General features: G+C 38.9%; 1 protein-coding gene across 1 annotated transcript; it reads right to left on the bottom strand.

Moving 5' to 3' along the window:
* Nucleotides 1-11: 11 nt before the first annotated feature.
* On the bottom strand, nucleotides 12-21,454 carry LOC110027653 (protein TOC75-3, chloroplastic-like). Its single transcript, XM_020729165.1, is given in 8 exon segments — nucleotides 12-336; nucleotides 579-833; nucleotides 7,773-8,021; nucleotides 8,489-8,680; nucleotides 12,939-13,046; nucleotides 13,205-13,426; nucleotides 20,227-21,120; nucleotides 21,122-21,454. Coding segments are annotated over 8 exon segments (2,442 nt in total). The 5' UTR covers nucleotides 21,404-21,454; the 3' UTR covers nucleotides 12-96.
* Nucleotides 21,455-27,143: the final 5,689 nt, after the last annotated feature.

Genomic DNA, 27,143 nt, shown 5'->3' with positions numbered 1-27,143 from the left:
CAGGGAACAAATGACTGAAAAATAATAATTAAAAAAAAATCTCTGAAGCATGAAATCCAGCCTAGAATTCAATAACAAAACTAACTCACCACTCACCTAAAATCTTTCACCAAATCTAAAAAACACAGCTCCAGTTCCTGAATTATGATCAACTGCATACTCCATTCTCACCAGCCCCAGCTTCGCACCCACACCATACGACGACCCATGTCCGACGCGTCGAAAGAACTCCGTCGGATTCCCCTTCAAGTCCTTCGAGCTTCCGAGATCATTTCCATGCTCCACAAATGTGTACACATGAGTATTCCTCACAGGAATCCTCAACTCAGCAGCAACCTACAGAAATACAAATTTAAGCCTTCTAGTGTCTAAAATGCAAGTTTCAGTATAAGTGTAAAATGACAAAATAGTCCCTTGATTTTCGCCTTTTTATCTAAAAAGTGCTAAATTAGTCCCCAGATTTTCAACTAGAGCTAAAATAGTATAACTATTTCAACCTGTATTAAAAGAGTTTGAGGACTAAATTGATATTTTTATAAAACTTGGAACTAAAATAACCCCAAGAGTCAGAGAAATACCTCTAGAATGTTTCGACTGGCGCCGAGTTCCCCCATGTTGTAACCTCTCACGGAGTACGGTCCGCCGAGGGTGAAAGCATCGTAGCTCGGCAGATCACCGATGCAGCCACCGTAATGTCCGTGAAGGACGAGAACAGGTGGCGGAGGTTTTCCGGCTCCTTCTTCTACTTGTTTTAGTTGAATGAAGCGAGTTAAGGTTAGTTGGTGACGGTTGAAGAATGGAAAGTTGCTGCCGATCCCAAGGCCTTGATCCAACTATCAAGTAATCCATGAAAAAGAATGGTGTTAGAAAGCAGGTATTTTCATATAAGGAATTCTAGATGCATGCCATACAATTCTTCCGTATTTACATATTTAACATCCAAAGTTTTGATATTTATACATATAACACCTTGGTGTCATGAACATATGCATAAAAAAGTGTATTTTACTTTAAAAAAATACGGATGATGGTATTTTTGATGCGACGTTAATAATATGCATAAAAAAGTGTATTTTACTTTAAAAAAATGCGGATGATGGTATTTTTGATGCGACGTTAAAAATTTGAGTGGTATGCATGTAAGGATGAATGTTTAGGTATTAGATATGTACATGCATAAGAATTGTGTAGTATGTATGTAAATGCCCCTTTCACATAAAGCTATGACTATGAAATCAAACATCCCATAAGTTTTTCACAATCACAGCAGTAGTTCTCAATCTTTCTAGTTTATTTGCCTGAAAACATGAGTGGCTGCAGGAATTAGTTTATATAAAGATTTACATATACACCACTCCATTCTTATGTATTTGCATATCAGACACCTAAACTTCAATTTTTACATATATGTCACCTTATCTATGCATGAAAATGAGTAACTTACATGTTAAAAGTTAAAATTGTAGTATTTTTTACGTGATAGGAAAGATTTGGGTGATGTAAATGTAAAAAAAGCAAAGTTTAGGTGTTAGATATGTAAACATGTATGTAAAAGCATCTAGTTTATATTGAAAAATAGATGAAACCCAAGAGTAATAAAAAATAAAAAAGTAGAAAAATAGAAAAATAACATCAACACACAAACATGCTGAATCCGAATTGAGTTGTTGCAGATTTTATTATGATTTAATTATAGAGAATTATGTTCCTCCCAGAATCACGCCAGTCCACCTTGAACCGGCTGGAAAAGACTCAACTCAACTAGCCTTCAGGCGGGCCGGTCTGGTCTGTGCAGCGTGAAAGGCGAAGCGGGCAAGACTGGCCGCAGAAGCGGATCAAGAGAGGGTGGGGGCCGCAGAAATAAATCAGGAGAGGGGTGATAATCACATATTTAAGGATGAGAAATTAAAGGAGTTTGAAGGACAATTTGGGAAGAAAAGTTTTTTTGAAAGATTGCAAAGGGATTCTATTAAGGGGAATAATCTAGGGTTGTTTTCTTTATGCATATTTTGTTGTGGCTGTTGTTTTTTTTCTTCTTGTGATGCTACTAGTGACGTCTAGGGTGTGAGAGAGACGATCTATCTCTTGAATAGTAGATCAACACTGCATCTTGTTTGTTTTTCTTTGATCTTTGTAAGAGCAGCCCTTGTTTGTGTTTCTTCCACCTATCTATTGTCATTTCGTAGTGGTTTGTTCGTTGGTTTTGGTGACGAGACATATCAAATTAGTACCAGAGCATAAATCTTGGTGGAATGGCAGCAAAGAAAGTTGATGTGCTAGAAGAAGAGGTAGAGCAAATCCGATCGGGAATAGAAGAAATGTTCGCTACCATGGAGGAAAAATTTTCTTCTATTGAAAGTCGAATGAATGATGGATTTGAAGGCACGGGAGAAATGCGGGAGATGATAAAAAAGCTCACAAAGATGCAATACTGTGTCGACCGCTCCAGTTGCAAACCCTAACCATGAGTTGATCATTGAACCTTGGCCAGGTCAAAAGGGAAGGAGATCGAGCGAGAAGACGACGAAGAAGACATCATGTACCTATAAAAGCGTCCCCCTAGAACTCTGAGAGGAGGGAGAGTGGAGACTTCCGATCAAGGGGCATGGGCTAAAAATTGGAGAAGGAATGGTCGAAGGGGCACGGAAGAGCACGATAGAGGAAGGAGGAAATAGAAAGTGGGATCTACCTATGATCAAAGGAGGGAGTTTCACCTAAATACATGGGGGTAAATACCGGAGAAAGAGGAGGTTGGGGTGCAGATGCAAGGGTCGGGAAACTGAATATGCCAATGTTCGAATGGGAGGATGCACATGGACGGGTGTATCGAGTAGAGCGATACTTTGCAATCAACAAGTTGACTGAAGAAGAGAAGCTCATGGCAGCGGGATTATGCTTGGAGGGGAAGACTTCAGTGTGATCCAAATGGATAGAAGCAAGGCATCCAATGCACTCATGGGAGGAGTTTAAGGATTGCTTGTTGGAACTTTTCCAAGCCTTTCGGGAAGGAGACCAACACTGCAATTCCATGCTCTAACTCAGAAGGGGACGGTTAGAAAATACCAAGAGAAGTTTGATCTCTTATTAGGGAGGTTGACGGGAATTTCTACAACGGGACTTGAAGGAAATTTCTTGAAAGGCCTAAAGCCCGACATAAGAGCAGTCATTCACCCCTTGAGACGGCGTGGATTGAAGGAAACGATAGAGCTCGCCCAAATAAAGGATAAGAAACAAGTGAAGAAGACCGGTAGAGGTGGCAACACTGGGGGATTCTACAATAGCGTCGTGGCAGCCACGACACTAAGCTTAATTTCAGAAAGATACGTCGAAGGAGAAGAGTACAGGATCCCGACTCGGGTGTAATTTCAAGTGTCTCCAGATGCAGAAGTGCAAAACAAAAGAGCCAAAGGATTGTATTACATTGTGATAATAACTACCCCCCAGGACATCGTTGCAAGGAGCGCGCCCTTCATGTTCTTTTAGTTCGGGAGGAGGATACAGAGAGTGGGGAATCATAAGAGGAAGCAGTGGAGAAAGAACATCTGCATTTGGATGCGACAGAGATGTCCCTCAATTCGATGATGGAATTTACCCCAAATCACACCATTAAGGTAAGGGGATGGATCGTGAAACAACCGATTGTGGTGTTGGTGAATAGCGGGGTCACCATAACTTTATCTCAAATCAGATTGTGGAAAAGTTAGGGCTGAAGCTAGTGACTACAAGGAGTTTTAGTGTCATGATGAGGACAAGGAAGGTGGAGAAAAGTCTGGGAATTTGCAAGAGGTTGGTTCTGACACTACATGACCTACAGGTAGTGGAAGACTTCCTACCTTCAGATTTAGGCAGCACATGTGTGATTTTGTGGATGAAGTGGTTGTGAACATTAGGGGAGATGAAGGTAGAATAAAAGTCCTTGACGGCGGAGTTCCAAGTGGAGAATAGAAATGTGATGCTGAAAGAAGATGCAAGTTTATGCAAAATCATGGTGTCACTCAAAACCATGGTCAAGCAGATTCGGGGAGCATGACAGGGCTACTTGGTGGAGTTGCAGAGCATTGAGGAGATTCAAGATTCAGATTTAACATAATGTCTGAATGGAGTCCTACAACAGTTTACAAATGTCTTGCAACAGCCAAACGAGTTACCTCCTCCGAGAGGCACGAGCACGTTATTACATTGAAGGAGAGTGTTTCTCCCATCAGCGTCAGACCATACAGATACCCCCAGATTCAGAAGGATGAGAAAAAGAAGCTGATCCGAGAAATGCTCGAGGCTGGGATTATCAGACCTAGCGTGTCATTTTTCCAGTCTCGTCTGCTGGTGAAGAAAAAAGATGATAGTTGGAGATTCTGCGTGGACTGCATGGCTTTGAATAAGGAACTTATGTTGGACAAGTTTCCAATTCCTATGATTGATGAGTTACTAGATGAGCTTTACGGGACAGTCATTTTCACAAAAATTGATCTTAAGTCAGGGAACCACCAGATCAGGATGAATTCAACGGATGTGCACAAGGCAGCATTCAGGACACATGAAGGACATTATGAGTTCTTAGTGGTGTCGTTTGGTTTCATCAACGCCCCCGACATTTCAATCCCTCATGAATAGGATTTTTTAACATTATCTCTAGAAATTTATCCTGACTTTCTTTGATGACATTTTGTTCTACAGTCATACAGAGACAGAGCATGTAGGGCACTTAAGGACAACCCTGGAGACATTGAGAGAGCACCAATTGTATGTCAACTTGAAAAAAATGTTCTTTTGCACAGTTACAGGTGCACTCAGAACATTGGGTGACCAGAACGGGGGTAGCAATGGATCAATCCAAGATGGAGGCTATGGTTGATTGGCCCTTACCGAAGAGTGGTGGAGTTGAGAGAATTCCTGGGTCTCACCGGTTACTACTGAAAGTTCATGAGAGGATATGACAAAATAGCATGGACATTGTCGGAACAGTTGAAGAAAGACAATTTCAAATGGGGGAAGCAACAACACAGACATTTGAACATCTAAAGAGTATCATGACTAATGTACCGATATTAGCACTTTCAAATTTCTAGAGATGGATGTGTCAAGTTATGGATTGGGAATAGTGCTCATGCAGGATCAGCGACCGATTGCCTAATTCAGTCATGTTTTGACGACCAAAATGAGGGTAAAGTAAGTATATGAACGAGAATTGATGACAATTATTTTGGTCATTCATAAGTAGCAGTTTTACCTGTTGGGACGACATTCTTTGGTCAGGACAGATCAGAGAATTTTAAAGTATCTTTTGGAGCAGCGAATGGTGACTAAGAAGCAATAAAGATGGTTATCCAAGCTACTGGGGTAGGATTTTGAGATTCAGTACCGGTCAGAATTGAAGAACAAGGCAGCTAACGCACTGTTGAGAAAGGTGGAGGAACCCCAATTGACGGGTCTATCGGTACCCTTGGTCCTAGATTGGGAAGACTTGAGACAGAAGAGCAACTGGGATGAGAAGCTGAGGAAGATAAGAGTCGAGTTACTACATGATCCAAACAGTTATCCAGGATATGCATTAAGGAGACAATAAATACTCCACCAAGGATGATTCGTGCTACCCAAATCGTCGAAGTAAATTCTCAGATTATTACAAGAGTTTCATGACAGTGCAATTGGAGGACACTCAAGAGTATTGGATAGGAATGCATAGAGACGATAACATGGTAGCAAAATGTGATGTGTCAGCGACACAAGACTTGACCACGACATCAGGAGGGTTACTACTACTATTAGTATTGTCGGGGAAGGCAAGGGGAGAAGTGATGATGGATTTATCAAGAGGTTCCCACGGTCAGAAGAGTTTACGATGATCATGGTGGTCGTGGATCGCCTAAGTATGCACATTTCATTCCTTACGACTTCCCAGCACTGCAGTCTCAGTCGCGATGAAGTTTATCCGAGAATTGGTCCATCTGCACGAGGTGTTGGAATAGATTATATTGATTAGGGGCAACATGTTCCTCAGCCACTTCTGGAATGAGCTATTCAGGTTGCAAGGGACAGTCATTAAAAAAAGCACCGCATATCATCTCCAGACCGATGGGCAGACGAAGGTGGTCCACTAGAGTGTAGAAACACACCTTTGTTGTTTTATATCTAATACACAGAAACTATGGGCTAAGTGGATTGCATGAATTGAATATTGGTATACACTTCGTACCACACCGCAGCACAGGCAACCCCTTTCAAGGTATTGTATGGGTGGGATCCACCTTGCTTGATATATTATGTGCATAGTACCACACCGTTATCCAATGTCGATCAGTACTTCGAGGAGAGGGGCAGAATACTAGTAGAGCTCAAAGGGCATTTTTTGAGAGCTCAGCAAATCATGAAGAGGAAGACTGACAGAGACAAGAATGAGGTGCAGTTTGAACTAGGAGACATGATCTACTTGAAACAAAGGCTCTACCGACAGAAGAAATTGGTCAGTAGGAGAAGCGAGAAACTGTCGCTACAATACTTTGGGTCTTATGAGGTGATGATGCGCATTGGGGTTGTGGCCTACCGTTTGAAGTAACCATCATCACTCGCACAACACTCGGCCTTTCATGAATCACAACTGAGAAGTGCGATTGGAGATCATACATCCAATCACAACTGAGACGTGCGATTGGAGATCATACATCCCTTGGAGATCATACATCCATGTTTACACTACTACTGACGGGGACTTGGAGGTAATTCTAGAGCCGCTAGAGATCGAAGAGTGCGCCAGGGAGTAAAGGGAGCAAAGGAGGTATTGGTTAAGTGGAAAGGGATATCGGACTATGAAGCAACATGGGATTCTTACGAGGTGATCCGCAAGCGGTTTCCATCATTCCACCTTGAGGACAATGTACTTTATTGGGAGGGGAGTAATATTACATCCAGAATCACACCGACTCACGCTGGATCGGCCGGAAAAGACTCAATCGGTCGCAGGTGGACTGATCTGTGAAGCGTGAAAGAGCAAAGCGGGCAAGGCTAGCCGCAGAAGCAAATCAAGAGAGGGTGAGGTCCACTAGGGCCATAATCACATATTAAAGAAGTTTGGAAGGAAAGTTGGAAAGGAAAATCTTTGAAATACTGTGAAGGGATTCTATTGAGGGGAATAACTTAGGGTTGCTTTCTTTATGCATATTTTGTTGTGGTTGTTATTTTATTTCTTCTTTTGGTGCTCCTAGCAACGTCTATGATGTAGGAGAGACGATCTACGCCTCGAATAGTAGATCAGCCTTGTATCTTAATTGTTTTCTTTTGATTTTTTTTGTAAAAGCAGTCCTTTTTTGTGTTTTTTCCACCTATCTATTGTCGTTTCATAGTAGTTTGTTCGATGATTTTGATGTCGATACGTATCAAATTATAGCTCAAATTCTTTCGACACAAACATAAGATGATACCCTTTTATAAATTAAACAGCTCAAGTTAACAAGCGACTAAATCTACTGGCCATTTACATGCATAACATCAAAGTCATATGAATTTAAATGTCTAACACCTAAAATTTACTTTTGAAAATTTATACCACTCAAATCATTCATATAACGCCAAAATTACTACCGCTCTTACTTTTAAAAAATGAAATACATATTTTCATGCATATGTTGGGTGGTATAAATATAAATATTAAAGTTTGGGATTTAGATATGTAAACACATAAGAATTGGGTTGTATATATGTAAAGCTTCCATCTATGGAACACAACTTATGATATGTATCAATAGCAAATCCTTTTGCAATTGATAGATGTAACTCACCTGAAACACATTCCGCTCACCAATAACAGCGCCATTTACAAATTTTGTGTTGTCACGTGTAATATTCGCTTGCGCAAATGCCATGCGGTCGACACCAGTGCCGCTGAGCGTGGTGGGAGGTCCATCCATGCTCAAGCCGCCGCTCGGTAAAGGCCTGGCACCATGAGTACAAATGCTACTTGTTTCATCACGAGTTGTTATCTCCTCCATCACTAATCCATAAGTGAACTTGCTTTGACGTGTGAAGCTCTACAAAGCGCACGAAAATTATTACTTCAAAGTAATCAAAAACGAAATTTCACACATTTAAAAATAAAAAGGGCATTTACAAACATATCACCCAATTCCTATGTATTTACATATCTGACACCTAAACTAAGCTTTTTTACATGTATAAATATATAGGAATTGAGTTGTATGTATGTAAATCTTCCAAAATAAGAATAAAAAAGGTCATTTACATAAATACCACCCAATTCTTATTTATTTACATATCTAACACCTAAACATTGATTTTTATATTTATACCACCCAGATCTTTCATATTACATAAAAAATACCCCCATTTTAAATCTTAAAAAGTGAAATACATTTTCATGCATGGGTATGTAAAATTGAATTTTAGGTGTTAAATATATAAATACATAAGGATTGAGTGGTATGTATGAAAATTTTCCAAAAAAATTTACAAAAAGAAGCATTTTTTTAGGTCTGACCTCACTTATATTAGCCTTGAACCCGACTCGGTCGATCCAGACTGGAGGAACTTCATCCACTCCAGGCCCACCAGTGAAGACTGGACTCATCTTTCTGCTGTTAAAGCAGCTAGCACGAAACGTCCGGTTGCGCGGGTTGGTCACCCCATCTACATAGGGATGTACATAATCAAACTTGAAAGACAGATCATCCTAGACAATCAACAAAATACAATTATCAATAAAATGATACAAAAATATAAGTAGTTATTATGAAAATGTCATTAACAGTAAATAAATTTATCATAAAACGACTGCAATCTTAATTCTTAAGAGTCCAAAACAGAGGTGATTTTGAATCATCTATGCACATATTACTTGCATTTAGAAAAATATTAAACTTCTTCGGGAAAAGAGTTGGTTGAGAAAGTAGAAAAAGTTGGGGGCATACATAGATAACACACAATTCCTATGTATTTACATATCTAACAACTATAATTTATTTTTTTACTTTTCTACCACCAAAATCTTTCATATCACGCCAAAGGTACCACCATTTCAACTGTTAAAAAATGATATATACCTTGCATAGTTAGGGTGGCATGCAAGAATTGAAGTTTAGGTGTTAGATATGTAAATACATAAGAAGTGTGTGGTATGTATGTAAATATTTCAAAAAGTTATTGATGCCCAAAATAACCCAAAAAAACAAAAGGGTAAGCAAATTTTATTACACAAAACAGCAGGATTACAATCAAGACATTGAAACAGAAAGAAAACACAACACAACACAAATATCCTGATGGGGTAAGGAAGGACAATCGGTGGAACAACGGCGGGTTGGCTTGGGAAAGGTCACGACAAGCTGGAGCGGTGTAGGAAGGGTGTAGACATCAATGGAACGGCGCAAAGACGTGGCGGTTGTAAGCAAGAGGGTTGTAAGAAGAGTGGTGGCAGTAAAGAAAGTGCAAGAGGGGCGGCGACAACAATAAAACGGTTTCGGGAGGAGAGGCGCCAGCAAGTGTGATGCACAGTAAGGGCGGCAATAAGCAGGCAAAGGAAAGGGGAAGGGAGTATGTGGAGGTAATCACCACCCTGAATTAGGATACAATCGGAGCACCACCTGTCCTCGTATATAGCCCTAGCAAGGAAAAAGATGCGGACAGCAGCAAAAAATTGAACCCTAGATAACTAGGAGGGAGGGAGAACCTCCCTCTTGAGTGGCAATACTAACTCAGGCAAAGGGTCGATCGACCTCCTGCATCACTAAGTCGAACCGGTTCAGCCTACCCAGTCGGTTTAGCCTAGGCAAGCCCCACGTCTGTCCTCCGAGGTTGAGGAGTTTCCATCTCATTCTTCGAATCTTATAGTTCTTAGTTGCACGGAGTTAGATCCACTATATTGAAAATAACATAAATATTGTAACCCCCTAATAGGTAGATCTTATACGTGGTCATTCGTCTTCTTGAGGATCCTATGAAGATAAAGGTGATCGTGAGTTGGACACCCCCACAGACCTTTACCAAGTTGAGGCAGTGTTTGAGGTTGGCATCCTTTTATAGGAGGTTGATCAAGAGCTTCAGCACTGAAAAGCACCCCTGACAGAGCTCTTGAAAGGAGAAAAGGGAAGCAGCTCTGTCCAACTTTAAAACTTTGAAGGAGTAGGTGACTCGAGCTCAGTATTAGTTTTATCATATTTTAACCAGCTTTTTAAGGTAGAGTGTGATGCCTCAAATGTGAAGATCGGACCAGTATTGAGCCATGGAAGGCACGTCGTAGCCTTCTTTAGTGATGAGTTAAGGAGAAAATATTCGACATACGAAAGAATTTTATGTTATTGTGATGGCTCTTAACCACTGAAGTAACTGGATTTACTACCTATTGACGAGCGAATTCACCCTATTCACAAATCACAAGGCTCTGAGGTTCTTGAACAGTCAGAGAGAGCTGAAGGGCAAGGCATGTATGTTTACTAGGCTGAGTTCTTGTACGAAGAGTTTTATGTTATTGTGAGAGCTCTTAACAACTGAAGTCACTGGACTTACTACCTATTAATGAGCGAATTCATCTTATTCACACATCACAAGGCTCTGAGGTTCTTGAACAGTCAGAGAAAGTCGAAGGGCAAGGCAAGTATGCTTACTAGGTTGAGTTCTGGCCGTCATTCCAGTTTGTGCTCATGTACAAGGCAAGAAGTCATAATCAAGTTTTTGATGCCTTGAGTCGTCGACACTTGTTGATCACCTTAATGCAAGCTACAGTTGGTGGTGAAGGAGTTGTACAAGGCAAATGATAATTTCAGAGAGATCTGCGAGCAGTGTTAGCAGAGGTAGACAGAACTACCACATAGTTGATGACCACCCGCTCCACCATAATAAATTGTGTATTCTCAGATATTCCTTGAGAGAGTCAATCATATAGGAGAGTCACAACAGGGGATTAGTCGGTCATTTTAGCAAAGACAGGAGCATCGCCCTTATTAGGTAACATTTTTTCTAGCCCAAACTGATGAGAGATTGGAGCAATACACCGAGGCTCAGACAGTGTAGAGTTTGTCATCTGGACAAAATCAAATAGCCAAATATAGAATTGTACACACCATTACTAGAGACTCCTAAAATAGATGTTAGCATGGATTTCATCTGAGGAAACAATGGTGCAAGGATTCAGTGATGCTCGTGGACGATAGGTTCTCGAAGATGGTTCATTTCGTGGCTTGTCTCCGTACTGTAGCTACACACACATAGTTGAAATGCACTTCAGGGAGATTATGAGGCTACACAAGATACCTAGGATTGTTACCTCTGATTGGGATTTCAAGTTTTTGAGTCACTTTTAGAGGATCCTATGAGTAAAATTTGGTATAAAGCTTTAATTTTGCTCCGCAGCGCGTCCACAAACAAACGATCAGACAAAGGTGTTGAACAGGAGTATGAGAAATCTCCCAAGGTGCTTTATAGGGAAGAACAAGCAGTGAGATCTAATTCTTGCCCAAGCTGAATTTGCCTTCAAGAGACCCGTGAGCCAGACTACGGAATTCACCCCTTTTAAGATCATGTACGGGCACAACCTACTCACTCCATTTGAGTTGGTACCCCTTCTTCTTACTTCGGAGGTTTAGTGTGGAAGTTGAGTCGCCGGTACAGGAGATTCAGAGGCCATGAGAAGGTTGGGAAAGAGATTACCAAACAAAACCTCGAGTACCAGGCTCAAGCTAATAAATTCAAGAAGTGACCTTTCAGAAGTGAGATCTAGTGTGAATCGGGTTGAAGAAAGAAAGGATTCCCATGATACTTTTCGAAAAACTCAAGCCCAGAGCAAGTTGATCTTTCAGGATCTTCAAGAAGTTGAATGACAATGCCAACAACATCGATCTACCAGGGGATTACAATTTGTCATCTTCAACGTAGCAAACTTGACTCCATACTATGAGGGCACAAAAGTTTCAACGGATGAGGTCAAAGACTGATGAAACATGAGCCCCCTACACCGAACCAGATGCAGGCCACTGTCCATTTGAGGGCTCAACCGTTCAGCTCGGGGAAAAGAGGGGTCCACCAGCACTCCTAGAGGTTCAGGGTCATCACCTTAGAAGAGTAAGGCCCCTTCTTATTACCTAGTACTATATATGTTGTTTTCTTGGTGTTTACGGTTAGTTTTTGTGTGTTTTATATCGGGACAGCCACTAGCGTCTCTTCTCCCCTTTGATGCTTATATCCTAGGGTTCTAGGTGGTGCTTTAGTTGTTTTTTGGTCTCCAGGTAGTGTTTATCTTCTCTATACCCTTTCTCATCCCTTCTCGCACCGAATCCCTCTACCCTCATTGTTACATCTCTGCTGCCACCCCTTCGACAACAGCAGCGTACTGTGTTTCTTCCCCTTCACCTGCTCCATTGAACCGTACCTGTTGTTTGCTGACCAGCAGGCCGCACCCAGCTGCTTCCAGCAACCAGCCGCACTGTCTAGACGGCTCTCCCCTCCTTAGCCAACAGCCACCAACCTACCCACTCCCTCCCTGACCACAGGTCCTGCAGCCCCTATTCTCCCCTTCTCAATCAGCCACCCCCCCCCCCTTCCTGCTACTTCCCCACCAACCGCAACACCACTACCACACTCTACCTGCGCCCAAGTTTGAGTTGTGTCGTGTCTTTAGTTATTTCCTATTTTCCGCTTGGTTGTAATCATTATTTAATTTCATAATAAAATTTGCATTTCTCGTTGTTGTTTGGTTAAAACCAGTATCATTAACGGTATCCATGCCTGAATATTCTTCTCTTTGTGTCATGTGAAATAAACAGTCAAACAAAGGCGTTCCAGCACACCCTTTACTCGAATAAACAAAAACATGAACAAAATACATGAAACAGTGTATTCTAGTTTTCCAATCACATGAAATGATAAAATATAAAGTTCTACAAACAGAAATTAATTGAAATAAAACATCCATAATCTGAGTAAACATGATATTATACCTGAGGATTTAGAAGATTGCTCGATGTTACAGAACCTATTATGGATCTATTAAGCCCTTTGATGTTCCTATGCTCAAAGGTCACTGTTCCACCAGGTTGAAGAGATGCCTAAAATTACAAACATTCAGATATAAGAAAGAACACTTCATCACTCAAACCGTACAATAGTAGACTTTTTAGTATGCCAACAGAGCAGAGAAGAATACAAAAAAAAAAAAAAAATCACTTTTAAAACATGAAAAACATAAATTAGGCATCTAGATTACCAATGTTGGTCGCCCATTACGCCCAGGTACAATATTCCACTCTGTACTAACTTCAGCAGATTTCTGTTCTAACTCTTTGAGCTTAATTTCAACTATAATTCCTCCTTCATTCTTTTCATCAGGTCTTGGATTCACCTCAATGTTAGAAAAAAGAGCAAGTGAATTTATGTTCCTTAAAGCTTGCTTCCCAGCTTCGATATTGAAGACATGCCCTGGCCGGAGCTGAAACAAGTTTAACCATCAAAAGCTGTTCATCCAAATTCAATACATAGGAACTAAGATTACTATAAATACTGAATATATATATACATATATGGAATAAATTTCTAGAAGACAAAATTCATATTACCAGGCAATCAGAATAATAACAATTCATACATTGACCTGTTACAAGGCAATGATAAGGCTCATGTGACCAATCTTCTAATCTCTGAGCAACAGGATGATGAGGTTGGACCTAGTCCATTATCATTTTTGAATTTGGCTTTTCTTAATCAATATCAATTTCAACCAAGAATCCAACCTGTTAGTCTGATCTGCTCTAGTCATAATATGGTTCTTGTGTTCGCTCAAAGCACCTCAATAAGATATTAAACTTAGCTTACAATTCAGGAGCTTCGCATCAACAGTAGCGATGGAAATTTATTCCATCTTTTCAATAAAAAATATTCCATTGACCTTAAAAGATGTTAAATAATAAATTTTAAGGAAATTAATTGCTCTTGCAGGCAAACAAATCCCATTAATTTAACAAGCAGATCTTTCTAAGGGCTATTTTACCAGGAAAAACTGTAAGATTGTTCTATACCTAATGCCAAAGCCAAAACGGATAAACCATAGCCATTCAGCCTGAAATAAGCGCAAAGCAAAAACTCTTGATTATGAAGATTAAAAACTAGCGTAAGTTTCCATTTTACCTCCACACAAAGGCATTACAGCTTTTGGATCTTGAAGTTTCAAAGTAATATTAAATGCGACTTTGATGATTAGTATTAACAACCCAATGTACACTTCATATCAAACAACAGAAACTCAAATGACCACATTTTTTAGCAGTGGCGCAAAGCTGATCTCCCACTGTATGATAGAAGAATGGAGTTTTTGCCTTATTATTTATGGTGAGTGATAAAAATCATTGTATGCTTTTATTAAATAGAATAGGAAACTCCGCATACAAAAAGGGCTTTGAAACCTATTAGAGTGATTAACAAAAGATCTTACCTATAATCAATCATAAGGTAATCAAATTCCTATTTGTTTTCATGTTCGTGTTATATGATCCAGCTATGACATAAACATTTTCTTGGCTTTACTCCTACCTTATCCTCGAACTAACATTTCTTATTTCTTAATTTTTCACAGTCACCACACCTTTCACTCATATAACATAAGTATTTCCTCTAAAACCTCTTTATCGTCCAAATTAGGCCAAACATAAGGTAAAGAAGCATTCATTCCCTCTATATTATCATACAACAAAACGGGGGCATCCCAAAAAGACTCTCGAGATAATCTTCGGTGCATCTATTGTAAGAAACAAAGGCATACCAAGGATTGCTTTTGGAAGTTACATGGAAAACATCCTACTTCAAACAGAGAATGGGGCCAACGAGATGATAAAAAAATTTAGCATCAAGCTCATCAAGCCTCCACCACAAACCCATTTTACAAAATTTAGTCCCACAAACTCCTATAGTGACTACTCCCAGCTTTCTTAATCAAGTTGAGAATGAGCAGCTTCAAAGTTTATGAGGGTCATTAGAGCAATCTCGTGGCTCTTGTTCATTAGCACTCTCTAGTAAGTCTTGTTCTTATGGATTACATGCCTTAGACCGATTCATACAAAACTCTTGGGTCATTGACCAAGGAGCCAAATATCACAAAACACCTTCCTCGGTCTACTTTACAGCATATTCACCTTGCACTAGCAATAGGAAAATTATTCTTGTCAATGGTTATATTAGCATAATCGCTGGTGTTTGTCACATTGAGTCAAGTTTGTCCTTGTTATTAAAAGATGTACTCAATGTTGTCAAATTACTCGCTAATCTTTTGTCTATTCACAAACTAATGATATAAAATATAATGTCTTGTTTTGTCAATCCGATAGTGTATTTCATAATTAAGTTTCGGAAAATAGATTGGACTTTTTTTTTCACAAAAACCCCCAAAAGGACACACAACACATATGTAAGGCCTTGAGCCCAGGACATCTTGGTTGAAAGACAAGGCTCTCAACCACTATGCAAAGGTGGCTTGCTAGGGAAAAGGGTGGCCTCTGATATATTGATATATAAGTCACATACATACTATCAATCATGTTTTCTCCATGCCTTGTTAATTTGTTTCAGATAAATATATTATTTGGTGTCGGCACTTTCATTTCGATCATCCTTAATTTACTACTTTAAAGATAATGTTCCCTTCTTTGTTTAAGAGGAATTTTATTGTGATGTATGTGAATTTGCAAACATAAAAGAGTTTCTTTTTCAATTAGTAATAATAGTTCTTTACTTTTTATTCGATTCACACTAATATATAGAGTCCCTCTATAATTATCAATGTTATATGAGCTTAGTAGTTTGTTTCTTTCATGAGTGATTGCATTGGAATCTCATGGGTTTTCCTTCTTAAACATAAGTCCAATGTAATCAATATCCTTCCAAACTTCTTTGACATTATATATAACCAATTTGGTGTGAAGGTAAAAAACGATTTGGTCTTAGAATGCCAGAGATTATTTTAACAAATTCCTTATGTGGAATTATGTGTTTCCTATTTAGATTTATCCTCATTTGTTTATCTATTATTATGTTTGTAATTATTTTCTCAAGTGGTTGTTGATGTTTGCCCTAGAATTTACTCTTTATATAACGAGAGGAGTTGTCATTTGAAGATTAAGGAAAAAAAGAATTTTCTCTCTCACGTTTTCCTTCATGGTATCAGAGACTAAACTCTAATTTTTGTTGTTGTCTTGCTTCCAATTTGAATGTTTTGTCGTTGGGTCAATCGCATCTGCCGCAGGGTTCGATAGCCTTTATCGTTGTCTTCCCTTGGTTCAAATGTTTCGATCACATCTGTTGGGTTCAAAAGCCCCTGTCGCAGCCTTCCCTTGGTTTGAACACTTTGATCACATTTGTAGCTGGTTTGAAACCCTCTGTCGCAACCTTCCCTTGGATAGAACGCTTCCATCGCATCTGTCGCTAGGTTCCAAAACCTCTGTTGCTACCTTCATTGGTTTGAATGCATCTGTCGTGCTCGTCATTCAGTTGTTGGATCATGGAACAACGGCTAGCTGAGTGCGAAGACCAACAACCACACATCTACAGCCCTCACTTGCCAACCCTCCACAGTTGCTTTTTTCCACCGATTTCTTGCAAGCCCTCTGTCAGAATTCTCCCTACAAAAGCTAATTTTTCTACAGACCATCCCTCTGACAAGCAGCCGCTATTCAATTGTTTTTTTAGCCCAAAACATGCAAAGGTTCTATGACAAAGTACAGATCTTATGGAATGAAGATGTCTAGCTCTACCTTGGTGGTTAGTTCTGACTCAAATGCCACAAATTTTGTCCAACCAACCTGGAAATCTGTACCTTTATCACAAACCATAAACTCAACGGTCATAACTTTCTTCGATGGTCTCAATCCGTGTTTATGTATATTTGATGAAAGGGAAGAAAAAAACATCTTCCTGGAGAGGGCACGGTTCCTAAGCTCATTGATCCTAACCACCACTCATGGAAGATCCATGATCATATGGTCATGTCTTGGTTGATCAATCCTATGAGCACATAAATTGGAGAAAATTACTTACTTTAAAGGACAACACAAGGGATTTGTGAAACAGCTCGTGAGACTTATTTGAGTACATAAAACACTACATAATTGTTTGAGATGGAGATAGAACTCCATGAGTTCGGACCAAAAAAAGTTAAGTGTTACTCAATATTTTAACAACTACTCAGATATTGGTTACAATTAGATATGTATGTAAATATCCTCAAGATACCATGTGTAAAAAAAACAATAGTGGAGAGAAGATGATGATCAAGCTCTTATTGTGTCTGAATAAAAATTTAAATGATGCCAAAGAAAGAATCATATGATGAAGCGTCTCCCTACCACTAGGGAAGCTTTTGCTAAAGTTTGTAAAGAAGAAAGCAAGAAGAAGCACATGATGGCAAGAAGTGTAAATTCATCTATCACTAAAAGTTCTATTTTATACTCACGCAACTCTTCTAATAACTCAAAGATAAAAAATAATCATCCCTGGTATGAACACTACAAGAAACCTAATCTCACAAAAGGCAAGTTTTAGAAACTACATGGAAAACCTGCAGATTGAAAATTGAGGCAAAAGAAAAAAAAAGGAAGACCGCAAGGCCTATGCTACTACCTCTTAAGAAGTGTCAGCTGTACCTAGTCAGTTCACTAAGAAACAACAGAAGGTGTCAAAGAAACTTCTTTAGAGCACAACCGAGGAGCATATCAGCATCCTCCTATCTCGTTAACAATGGGAGAGTTCAAACTTGGATAATAGATTTAGGTGTTTCTGATCACATGATTGGAGATATTCATGCTCTCAACAGCTACTAAAAGCTTGTCTGCTCCAGATTTGTTAGACTTGTCGATAGATCTCACTCTAGGATTGTTGGAAGGGGAATTGAAAATCTCCAAGAATATTCAGGTCTCTCTCGTGCTATACGTTCCTCAATTAGATTGCAAATTACTTTAAATCAACAAGATTACACATGACTTGAGCTATGCTACTAAATCACTTCAACTCTTGTGAATTTTAGAAGGTGGATTCGAGGAAGATGATTGAAAATATTGAATTGCATCAAGATTTATATCTGCTCAACAATCTCTTAACACGCGGGTGTCTTATTCACCATCTTCTCTCCAAGTTCCTAAGTCTATTGTTTTCAAATCTATTGAGAGTCGAGTTTTATTATGACACTGTCGTTTAAGTGATCCTAATTTTCATTATGTTGCAAAGTTGTATCCTCATCTTTTTATTAATTAAAAATTAGAATTTTATCAGTGTGAAACTTGTCGATTGGCTAAACATATTTGTCATGTCTAACATTTGTCTTGGTACAAACCTTCACAGTCTTTCTCTATCATCCATAATGAAATTTAGGGACCAAATTTGAAAATCATTAATCAAAGCAAATGATTTGTCTCTTTTATTAATAATCACACAATAACTTATTGGATAATCCTCATGAAAATAAATATTGAAACTGCATAAATTTTTTAGTCCTTCCATTATATGATTTTCACTTAATTCCAATGCAAAATTCAGGTAAAGAGTTACTTCTTGGATACTTCAACTCAAATATTGCAAAACTGATAATTCAAAGAACAAAGTAGAATTCTTTACAAAATAGAATCCAATGCAAAACTGATAATTCAAAGAAATACTTCAACTCTATTCTTGAATTCTACTTTGTAAAGAATGGCATCATTACCCAAATATTGCTCATTTTCATGCAACGCGAACAATTATGAACTCTTGTGTGATGAGATAGTACAATGTTAAAAAAAATCATTCGATCTCAAATAATAGCAAAAACCTTACGAGTTCACTCCCAAATTATGTTACTCTCATAAAGCCACGATTAAAAATTATTATGATAATGTGATTAACATTAAATCTCAATTTCCACCTAAAACCAAACTTTATAATGAGTGTCACCTACAAACACACTCCAACGTCATTTTACAAAAATAGAACCACTCTTCCCCACATAAAGTTTGATGTGGCGATTAATATTCAGCCTCGGTCATCAACCGAAACTAAATTTTGTAGTGATTACACTCCGCAACTTCTTAATTATACCAATTTCATGACTATTGGCCATATAAATGAATATATGATTGTTAATTGTCACCATGCGGAACCAACTTTATCTAACTAGTAAACCTGAGATCTAGAAGGGAAAATTTCACCGGGTGTTAATGGGCATCTCAATATGTGATCAACATTACATATTCTAAAAATCACATGAAATATTGGGTTTAGGCCAAAGGAATTTATTATGCCTCTGATCAACTTTATCCTCTATAATTTATAAATTCAAAGAAAGGTTTACTCAACCTCAAGTTCTCCAATTTCTAGAAACAAACACTTGCGCTATTTTCCATGAAAAGAGTGTCAGTTATTCTAATTATGATTGGTTATTTTTAAGCAAACACAACCTCTACATAAATATCAATAAGTTTATACAATGATACCTCCTTTGGCAAGAGTGATGTACATAAGCCCGATGTTTTAGCCTATTTGAAGAAGCTTTGTACACCAACTAAAATATGGTAAATATCCCAATCTAAATGAGATCTACAGTGCTTAAACTATATCTTATAAGAATCATCTGCCAGTTTAGTGCAATTGTGAATGACGTAGAAGACAGCCATATGTACAACATATCTACTTAAAGGTTCCAGAATAAGGCAGCAGCTCCTATTTTTCCTTTGAAAAACCTCACATCAGTTATGAATGGGTACTAGTTGTTGTTTTTATTGCCAGCAAACAAAAGAAACAGAATGATTACCTATTAGTCACAATATTCATGTCAAAATTTTAAGGCTAGATGTATCCCCTAAAGCAAGACTCACATTTCTTCTCAATGATATGAAGCATTTTATGCTCATGATATTCAAATTTCACTGCATATGTGTGGAGAAAAAGTATAGTAAGATGAACTAAACCAGTGAATGCTCAAACTTTCCGATACTCATTCTTAAGAACCACTATTACTCGCTATTTTCTGTAATGATTAATAAAGAATAATAACTGAGTACTTAAACTAAAGAAAAATCACAAAAGGTAATTACTAGCAATAATCTTTTTTGTTATCGAACTCAGAAATTAAACAGATTGCAAACCTCTACTCCACAAATATAGTCGAGAAAGAAACATCAAACTATCAAATAAATACTTTCGTTGCAAGGGGGAAAAAACAAAAAAACCATATTTTACCGGACCATGCATTTGCTTAGATAAAAAAGAATTTACCTGCGTGGGCAGCTCTCTACGGATCACAGGAAGCTGGGTGTTCCCTTCACAGACATTTCCAAGTTTATCTTGAAATTGGATGGAAAGCTGAGTTATATCCCCCTCCACGACTTCACAGACAACCTCTTTGGTGTTCAAATTACCAAAATTGACCACCTGAGCGCATGCATACCCCTCATCATGGTACCACCTCTGCACCCTGTCCCTAATTTTCTGCAGCAACCTAGCACTCACCTTCCCTTGATTACGCAGCATCTCCATCACCTCCTTGTACACTGAAACTGGTAGCAGGCATGGCCGGGAGCGCTCAATTCTCCTCCGATAGTCCCTTTCCATGCTCTTGAAATATGCAAGCTTCTCCCTATCAGTCATGTCTGGATCCATATCCGGCTGTTTTGTCTGAGGCAATAGACCAACGTTAATGCACCTAAACGAGTCCGCGGACTGCCAGGTACTCTCCATGAAGGAGACAACTAGAGAGAGCGTCCCGTCTGGCTTAGTTTTCGCCTCTAGGTCGACCTTCTCGAACATGCCGCAGGAGGCCAGAGTTTCCAGCTCAGCCTGGAGCTGAGCCTTGCTGTAGACACCGCCAGCACGGAGAGATACCATTTCAAACAACGAATCCACGGAACTAGAGATAGTAGAGCCCCGTCGGCGGTCTAGAAAGACGATGTCCGATATCTTATACCTCTTCAGCCCGCTAAGCTTGGTAATCTGAACCACGATGTTGGCCGGCAAGCCATGGGAGTCCCACTCCGGCCCCGCACCTGTCTCCACCTTCTCCTCCTCCGCGTGTGCAGGGGGAGAGAAAGCAGAAAATAATCTGGACCAGAATCCTCCGCCATCACCATTGCCACCGCCCCCACCTCCCCCCCCCCCCCCCCCCCCCCCCCCAGCCACTCCCCCCGCCGCCTCCAGTGTTTCCTGGAGGCGGAGTTGATAAGAAACTGAAAAGAAATCCCCCACCAGCCGCTGAGGCAGAAAAAGTGGCAGTGGACAGGAACACTTTCTTCCGGTTCCACTCGGTGGATTCCTTAGATGGAGTGATTTGAGAAGGAGATCTGTTTTGATCAGCAATGTAAGAGGACGATGCTGCGTTAGAAACCGCTCGCCGACGGCGAGGAGGTGCCGCCGGTGATAGCGCGGAGCTCAATAGCTGCCTCTGAGCAAAGGCCATCGCCGGCTTCGAATCAGGTATGCGAAAAAAAAAGGTAAGTTATTTAACAAGTCACGAGGTTTAGGGTTTACATAATTTTTATAAACCAAAATATACATCAAAAAATTTTGGATGTTTATGCAAACTCACACTGTTTTCCAAATTTTATTTTCAACTGCAACAGCATTCTCTTAAGAAACTACTCCAGGAAAGTTGAATACTTATTTTTTGCAATTGTATGAAAATAGTTCACACAGCTGTGCATCAGTTATTTTTGAAAAAATTATCATTTTGCCCTTGTTTAGTACGAGGGTTTACATAATTTTTATAAACCAAAATATACATAAAAATATTTTGGATGTTTATGCAAACTCTCACTGTTTTCCAAATTTTATTTTCAACCGCAACTGTATTCTCTTAAGAAACTACTCCAGGAAAGTATACTTATTTGTTGCAGTTGTATGAAAATAGTTCACACAACTGTGCATCAGTTATTTTTTAAAAAATTATCATTTTGCCCTTGTTTAGTACAGTAGTTTAAAATTGAACTATGACAGTCACATATTTGATACTTCATAAGCAAAAATTCATTTCAAAATAGAACAAAAATTCAGATGCACGACTCACTTAACAGTAAGTACCTAAAGTGTTGATGAGTATTTGATATTTCATAAGCAAAAATTCATTTCAAAATAGAATAAAAATTCATATGCACAACTCACTTAACAGTAAGTACCTAAAGTGTTGATGAATTAGTTGTTATATGACCCAAAGGGATATCAATATCTATGCATAGTATGACATGAAACTATTTTCGAAGCTATTTATTTCACTGCTCATTGGGGGTGAGTGTATTATTGAGAGATGCTTTGGCAGAAGTTTTGAAAAAAAAAATGTTGTTTGCATCAGCATTCTCAAAGAGAAAATGAACTACATTTGTTTTATGGCTGTGAGAATAAAAATGATGGCAATGAAGGTTTGTTGCCCCTTCTTACACTATTTTCTTACTATATGCCCCCTACGCATCGTTGCTACGCATCACAATAAGATTTCTTAGCTGATCTAGTTCACCAACACATTTCTAGTGCTAAGCATTACATTTGTATTTAGGTTTGTATGAACATTCTTAAACAGAGATAAACAGAACCAAATCTACCAACACAAACAAGTATCAAACCAATTACACACAACAAATCTTCACGATACAAATCCAGGATAAACGAAAGATTTCTCAAAGAAAATGCAGGTTGAGAATAGTTATCTTGGAAGGAGATGATGTTTGGAACGACAAGTTAGGGCAGAGGAAGGTCGCACTCGACGGGGTAGGTAAAGAATGAGGGAGAAATAATGAATGAAGAAGTAATGAAGGTGGGGTCGAATTGAGGGGTATGGGAGTAAAAAATCATAGGGGAAGCGCATGTCGTGGGTCTCACCCTCAACCCGCGTTTTGCTCAAATTCTCGACTTCCGCGAGTGAAACGTTGCGCCAAACAAATCTTTTTTGCGGCTTCCCGCGGCACCGTGGAGAGAATGTCGCGCCAAACAAGCCAAAATCAGCACACTTACCCAAACGTCGCAGGGTTTGTTTGCTTTAGCTTATTAAATTGCATTTTGAGCCCAAACGTCTGTATCAATTGTTCGGTTGCACATTTAAAGCAAACGATGAGTTCTCCGCACCGCATAAATTTATGAATTTGTGGAAGCTACTCCCTCATTGTGTTTCGCGAGTCTGCAATTTTGAATTCCACAAATTCCAATTTTGTTTGTTGTCCAAATTCCTGTTTTTGTTGTAATTCGTTAAGTCATGTTAATTACACGCATACCACAATATTTTTGTTATTAAACATTCCCTTGATTATTTACAAAACTCATAATACATACACACACGACAATTAGATCAAAATTTTATATAAGACTGTAAAAATATATTAGAATCAATGAACTTTCTTTCTAACAGGATTAAGTGAATAAAGAAAGTTATATAACATGAACACGATGGTATTTCATACATTTATCCGCAGAGCACTTTCAAAACTGAACTTTTCGAACAAACCAACTACTTCTAAATTTCAGCATTTGAACATTACATTCTTCACAGCAGCTTTTGAACTGATATTTCGTACAGCTACAACCGCAAAAAACACACATATAGAGTGCACTTATCTGTGTCATCATGAATGTTATCATTGTCTATCACTATGAGGGAGTGAGTTCAAATCACACATATTGCCCTTCATGCAAAAATTAAATACAAATGAAATTATGGCCTAATGGTTAGGCATCACCTCCTAGATCAAAAGGCTCGATGCTCGAAACTCATCGAACTTAAAAAAAAAAAAAAGATGGTAACTTCCATTAGGCATTGCTAATGCTAGTAGGAGCTCTAAATTTTCTATATTTGCATGTTCAACCAAAATCACTTATAAAAGTATCCAATAATCTTAGCTAATCCCTTTAATCATTCAACATTTGTTTTGCATTATTATGCCTTTACAATATTAAAAATAGGCAAACTTGATATCTTGAAGTTTTCTCATCAATATTAATGTATTGATTTTAAGTATACTTCATAGTGCTTAATTTATGCCTATGAAAACTTAGAATAGTGTATTATTGTTATTAATGTGTTTTCATCACTTGCAACAGTTGCTTTTAATTGTAAATTTTGTTAAAAATGTAATTCATATGAATGATGGTGGTTGATTGCAACTCTTAAAACATCTCATGCAAAATTATTGACTATTATATCATATTACTTATTTTAACCATTTTTAATTTTTTTTTTGTTCAAATGCCTTAAAATTTTATATAATAATTTTTTATTATTTAAATTTATATTAAGATAAATTATTTTAAAGTTAATTGTTGTTCAACTAAGTTTAATATCTTGTTGTCATAATAAATGTTTATAATTATTTAATCAATAACTTATAATGAGAACAGTTTATCGGATTATTATAATGTAATGATCTTTAAAAATGCTTGATTTATTAAAACATTTAATATTTAACAAACTAGCATATGGCAAATAAAAATTTGATATTATCATAATATCTAATGTGTGCTAAAAAGTTCACAGCGGCAGAGTAATAACCACACGATAACTTTGTAAAAAATGCATGGAAATCCAACACACGCTCATATAGAATTAAGCAACTAGAAGCAAAACCATAAGTTTTTTACGTGAAAAATCCTAAAAAAATAAAAAAATCACTGGGTATAACCCAAATGAAATTACCAACTATATTAATTTTGAGTGTATAGGTCAACTCTTCTCTTGAATTAGGGAAGATTGAGTTATGAAGACAGTCATTGTAAGTGTATAATACTAGTTTGACGATAATATCCATAGTCTAGTTGAAATGATGTAGTTCTCGATGAAAAAATTGGCAGCAGGGGTCGTAGTCAGTTATTATGAAGACGGTAGTCTACTGTAGATGTTGTAGACGTTAGTTACAGCATAAGCTTGTCCTATAAGCAATAGTTGAAATTCACGATCGAAGTTGGCCATGTGAAATGCATATGACCTTTTCAAGAGCTTCGTTTTGCTACTGAGGCCGTATTAGGAAGCTACAAAGGTTGTATGTCATGTAGGTCATAGTTGGTCACATGAGCTATAGTAGTGAGCTACGACGAAGTTCGTAAGCTGCGAGGGTCGAAGTTGAAAGCTACGTGAGCTATGAATCACGTAGGTCGTATTGGCGAGCTCTGGTGACATTCAGAAGCCGTGAGGACAAGAGTTGTGAACTACACAAGCCATGAACCATGTAGGTCGTAGTTTGTCATGTAGATCAAAGTAGCGAGCTGTGACAACATCCTTGGGCATCGAGGGACGGAGTCAGGAGCTGCATGAGTTATGAACCATATAGATCACGGGTCGTAGTTGCGAGCTGTGACGATGTTCATAGGTTGTGGGATCAGAGTTGGGAGTTGCACGAGCTATGAACCACGTAGATGATAGTTGATCATATAAGTTATAGTGGCGAGAAGTGATAACATATGTATGTCGTAGGGCCCAGATTTGGGAATTACACCAGCTAGGAACCACGTATGTCATAGTGGTGAGTTTTGACGATGTCCGTAGGCTACTGGGGTCGAAGTCAGAAATTGCACAAGCTATAAACAACGCAAGCCATCATGGAGAGATATGATGACGTTCACAAGTGCAAGAGCTATGATCCACTGCAATATAGTTGGTCACGTAGGTCGTAGTGGGCAAGTTGTGATGATGTTTGTAAGCCGCGAGGGCCCGGAGTTGGGAACTGCACGAGCAATGAACCATGTAGGCCTGGTTACGAGCTGTGACGATGTCTGTAGGACGCGAGGGTTGGATTCAGGAGATGTGCGAGCTATAAACCATGTAGACCATAGGCCATAGGGGCAAGCCACGATGACGTTCGCAGGTCATGGGCGCCAGATTCAGAATCTGCACGAGCTATGAAGCCCGCAAGTTGTAGTTGGTCAAGTTGGTTATAGAGTTGAGTCGTGAAGGCAGGCGTAGGCCGCAAAGGCCATAGTTAAGAGTTGCATGAGCTATGAACCATGTAAGCCTTAGATAGTGATTATATGTATATCCTTTTGTCCCACAAGTGGAAGGGATACAATGTAAGTGTGTAGGAGGAATTGCTGCTACAACAACCCAAAATGATAGTGAACGTAAGAGGCGGTGGAGGCAAAGGGCAGTGATACTGACCAAAGGAGATGACGACCAAAAGAGGTGGTGGTCTGAGGTGATGATCGAAAGAGGCGGGGCAAAGGCGACCTAATGAGACATCCGTAAGAGGTAGATGAGGTGGAAAAAAGCGGCGACAACCTAAGAGGTGGCAGTGAAGGTGGCTTGAGGAGGTAGTGGTGGTCAAGTGCAGCGCAATGGTCAGAAGTGGCGACAACCTGAAGCAGCGGCGACCCGAGGTTGTGGCAGCAAGCGAAGTTGGTTGAATATGTAGAGTAGGATGTCAGGCAGCAACTCACCCTCCTACAAACTCTGGATTTGCTCTTAAACCCAACTTTAGGTCCCTTTTAATGAGGGTTTTGAGGTTCTATTTATAAAGTCTCCAAATTGCAAATAAGATAAGAATCCAAAACATTCTTGATCGGACGACCCTTGTAGCCTATAACTCTATCTTCCCTAATTGAAGAGAAGTGTTGACTCATGTATTGAAAATTACATACTGGATCGTTTCATCTGGGCTAAGCCTCGTGATTCTTTCTCTTTTCCAGTATTTTCCAATGTTGGGATCCATTTTTTATGCGAAATATATGGGACTTTCTTTTGATGATAAAGGACCGTATTAAGATCATACATGGCTTACCATGACTCGAGGAGCCCATAAGGCTTTCAAATAAACGCTTCAGACATAATAGTTGTGGTATGCCCCACCATTGTGGTGTTTTTGAGGAGATCGTCACCAAGTTAGCATCACTTTTGGTGTCATTCGTATTGAAGTTTGTTCTTGTGTCATGAGGTTGTGTCATTCTGATGCAGATATTCTTGCGACATAGATCGTCGACAAAATTAATCCACACATTTTGTGTCCTAAGCATAAGGTGTGGACAGTTGGATTTCACTTTGGAATCATTTACTCAGTGACACACACATGAAGCATCCTCTCAAGCTCTTGGGACGCAATTAGGACCTTTGCGAATGTTCAAGAATCACGTCCTACTCATATTCGGTCCTCCAGAGTTCCAATGATGCTCGAAAACCCCCTCGATGAACTTTTTGTAGATTGAAGCGTAGTGGGACCCAATATAGTCGTGCC

Source organism: Phalaenopsis equestris, unplaced genomic scaffold (assembly GCF_001263595.1).
Source record: "Phalaenopsis equestris unplaced genomic scaffold, ASM126359v1 Scaffold000434, whole genome shotgun sequence".
Classification (NCBI taxonomy): domain Eukaryota; kingdom Viridiplantae; phylum Streptophyta; class Magnoliopsida; order Asparagales; family Orchidaceae; genus Phalaenopsis; species Phalaenopsis equestris.
This window is presented reverse-complemented; position numbering and strand designations above follow the sequence as displayed.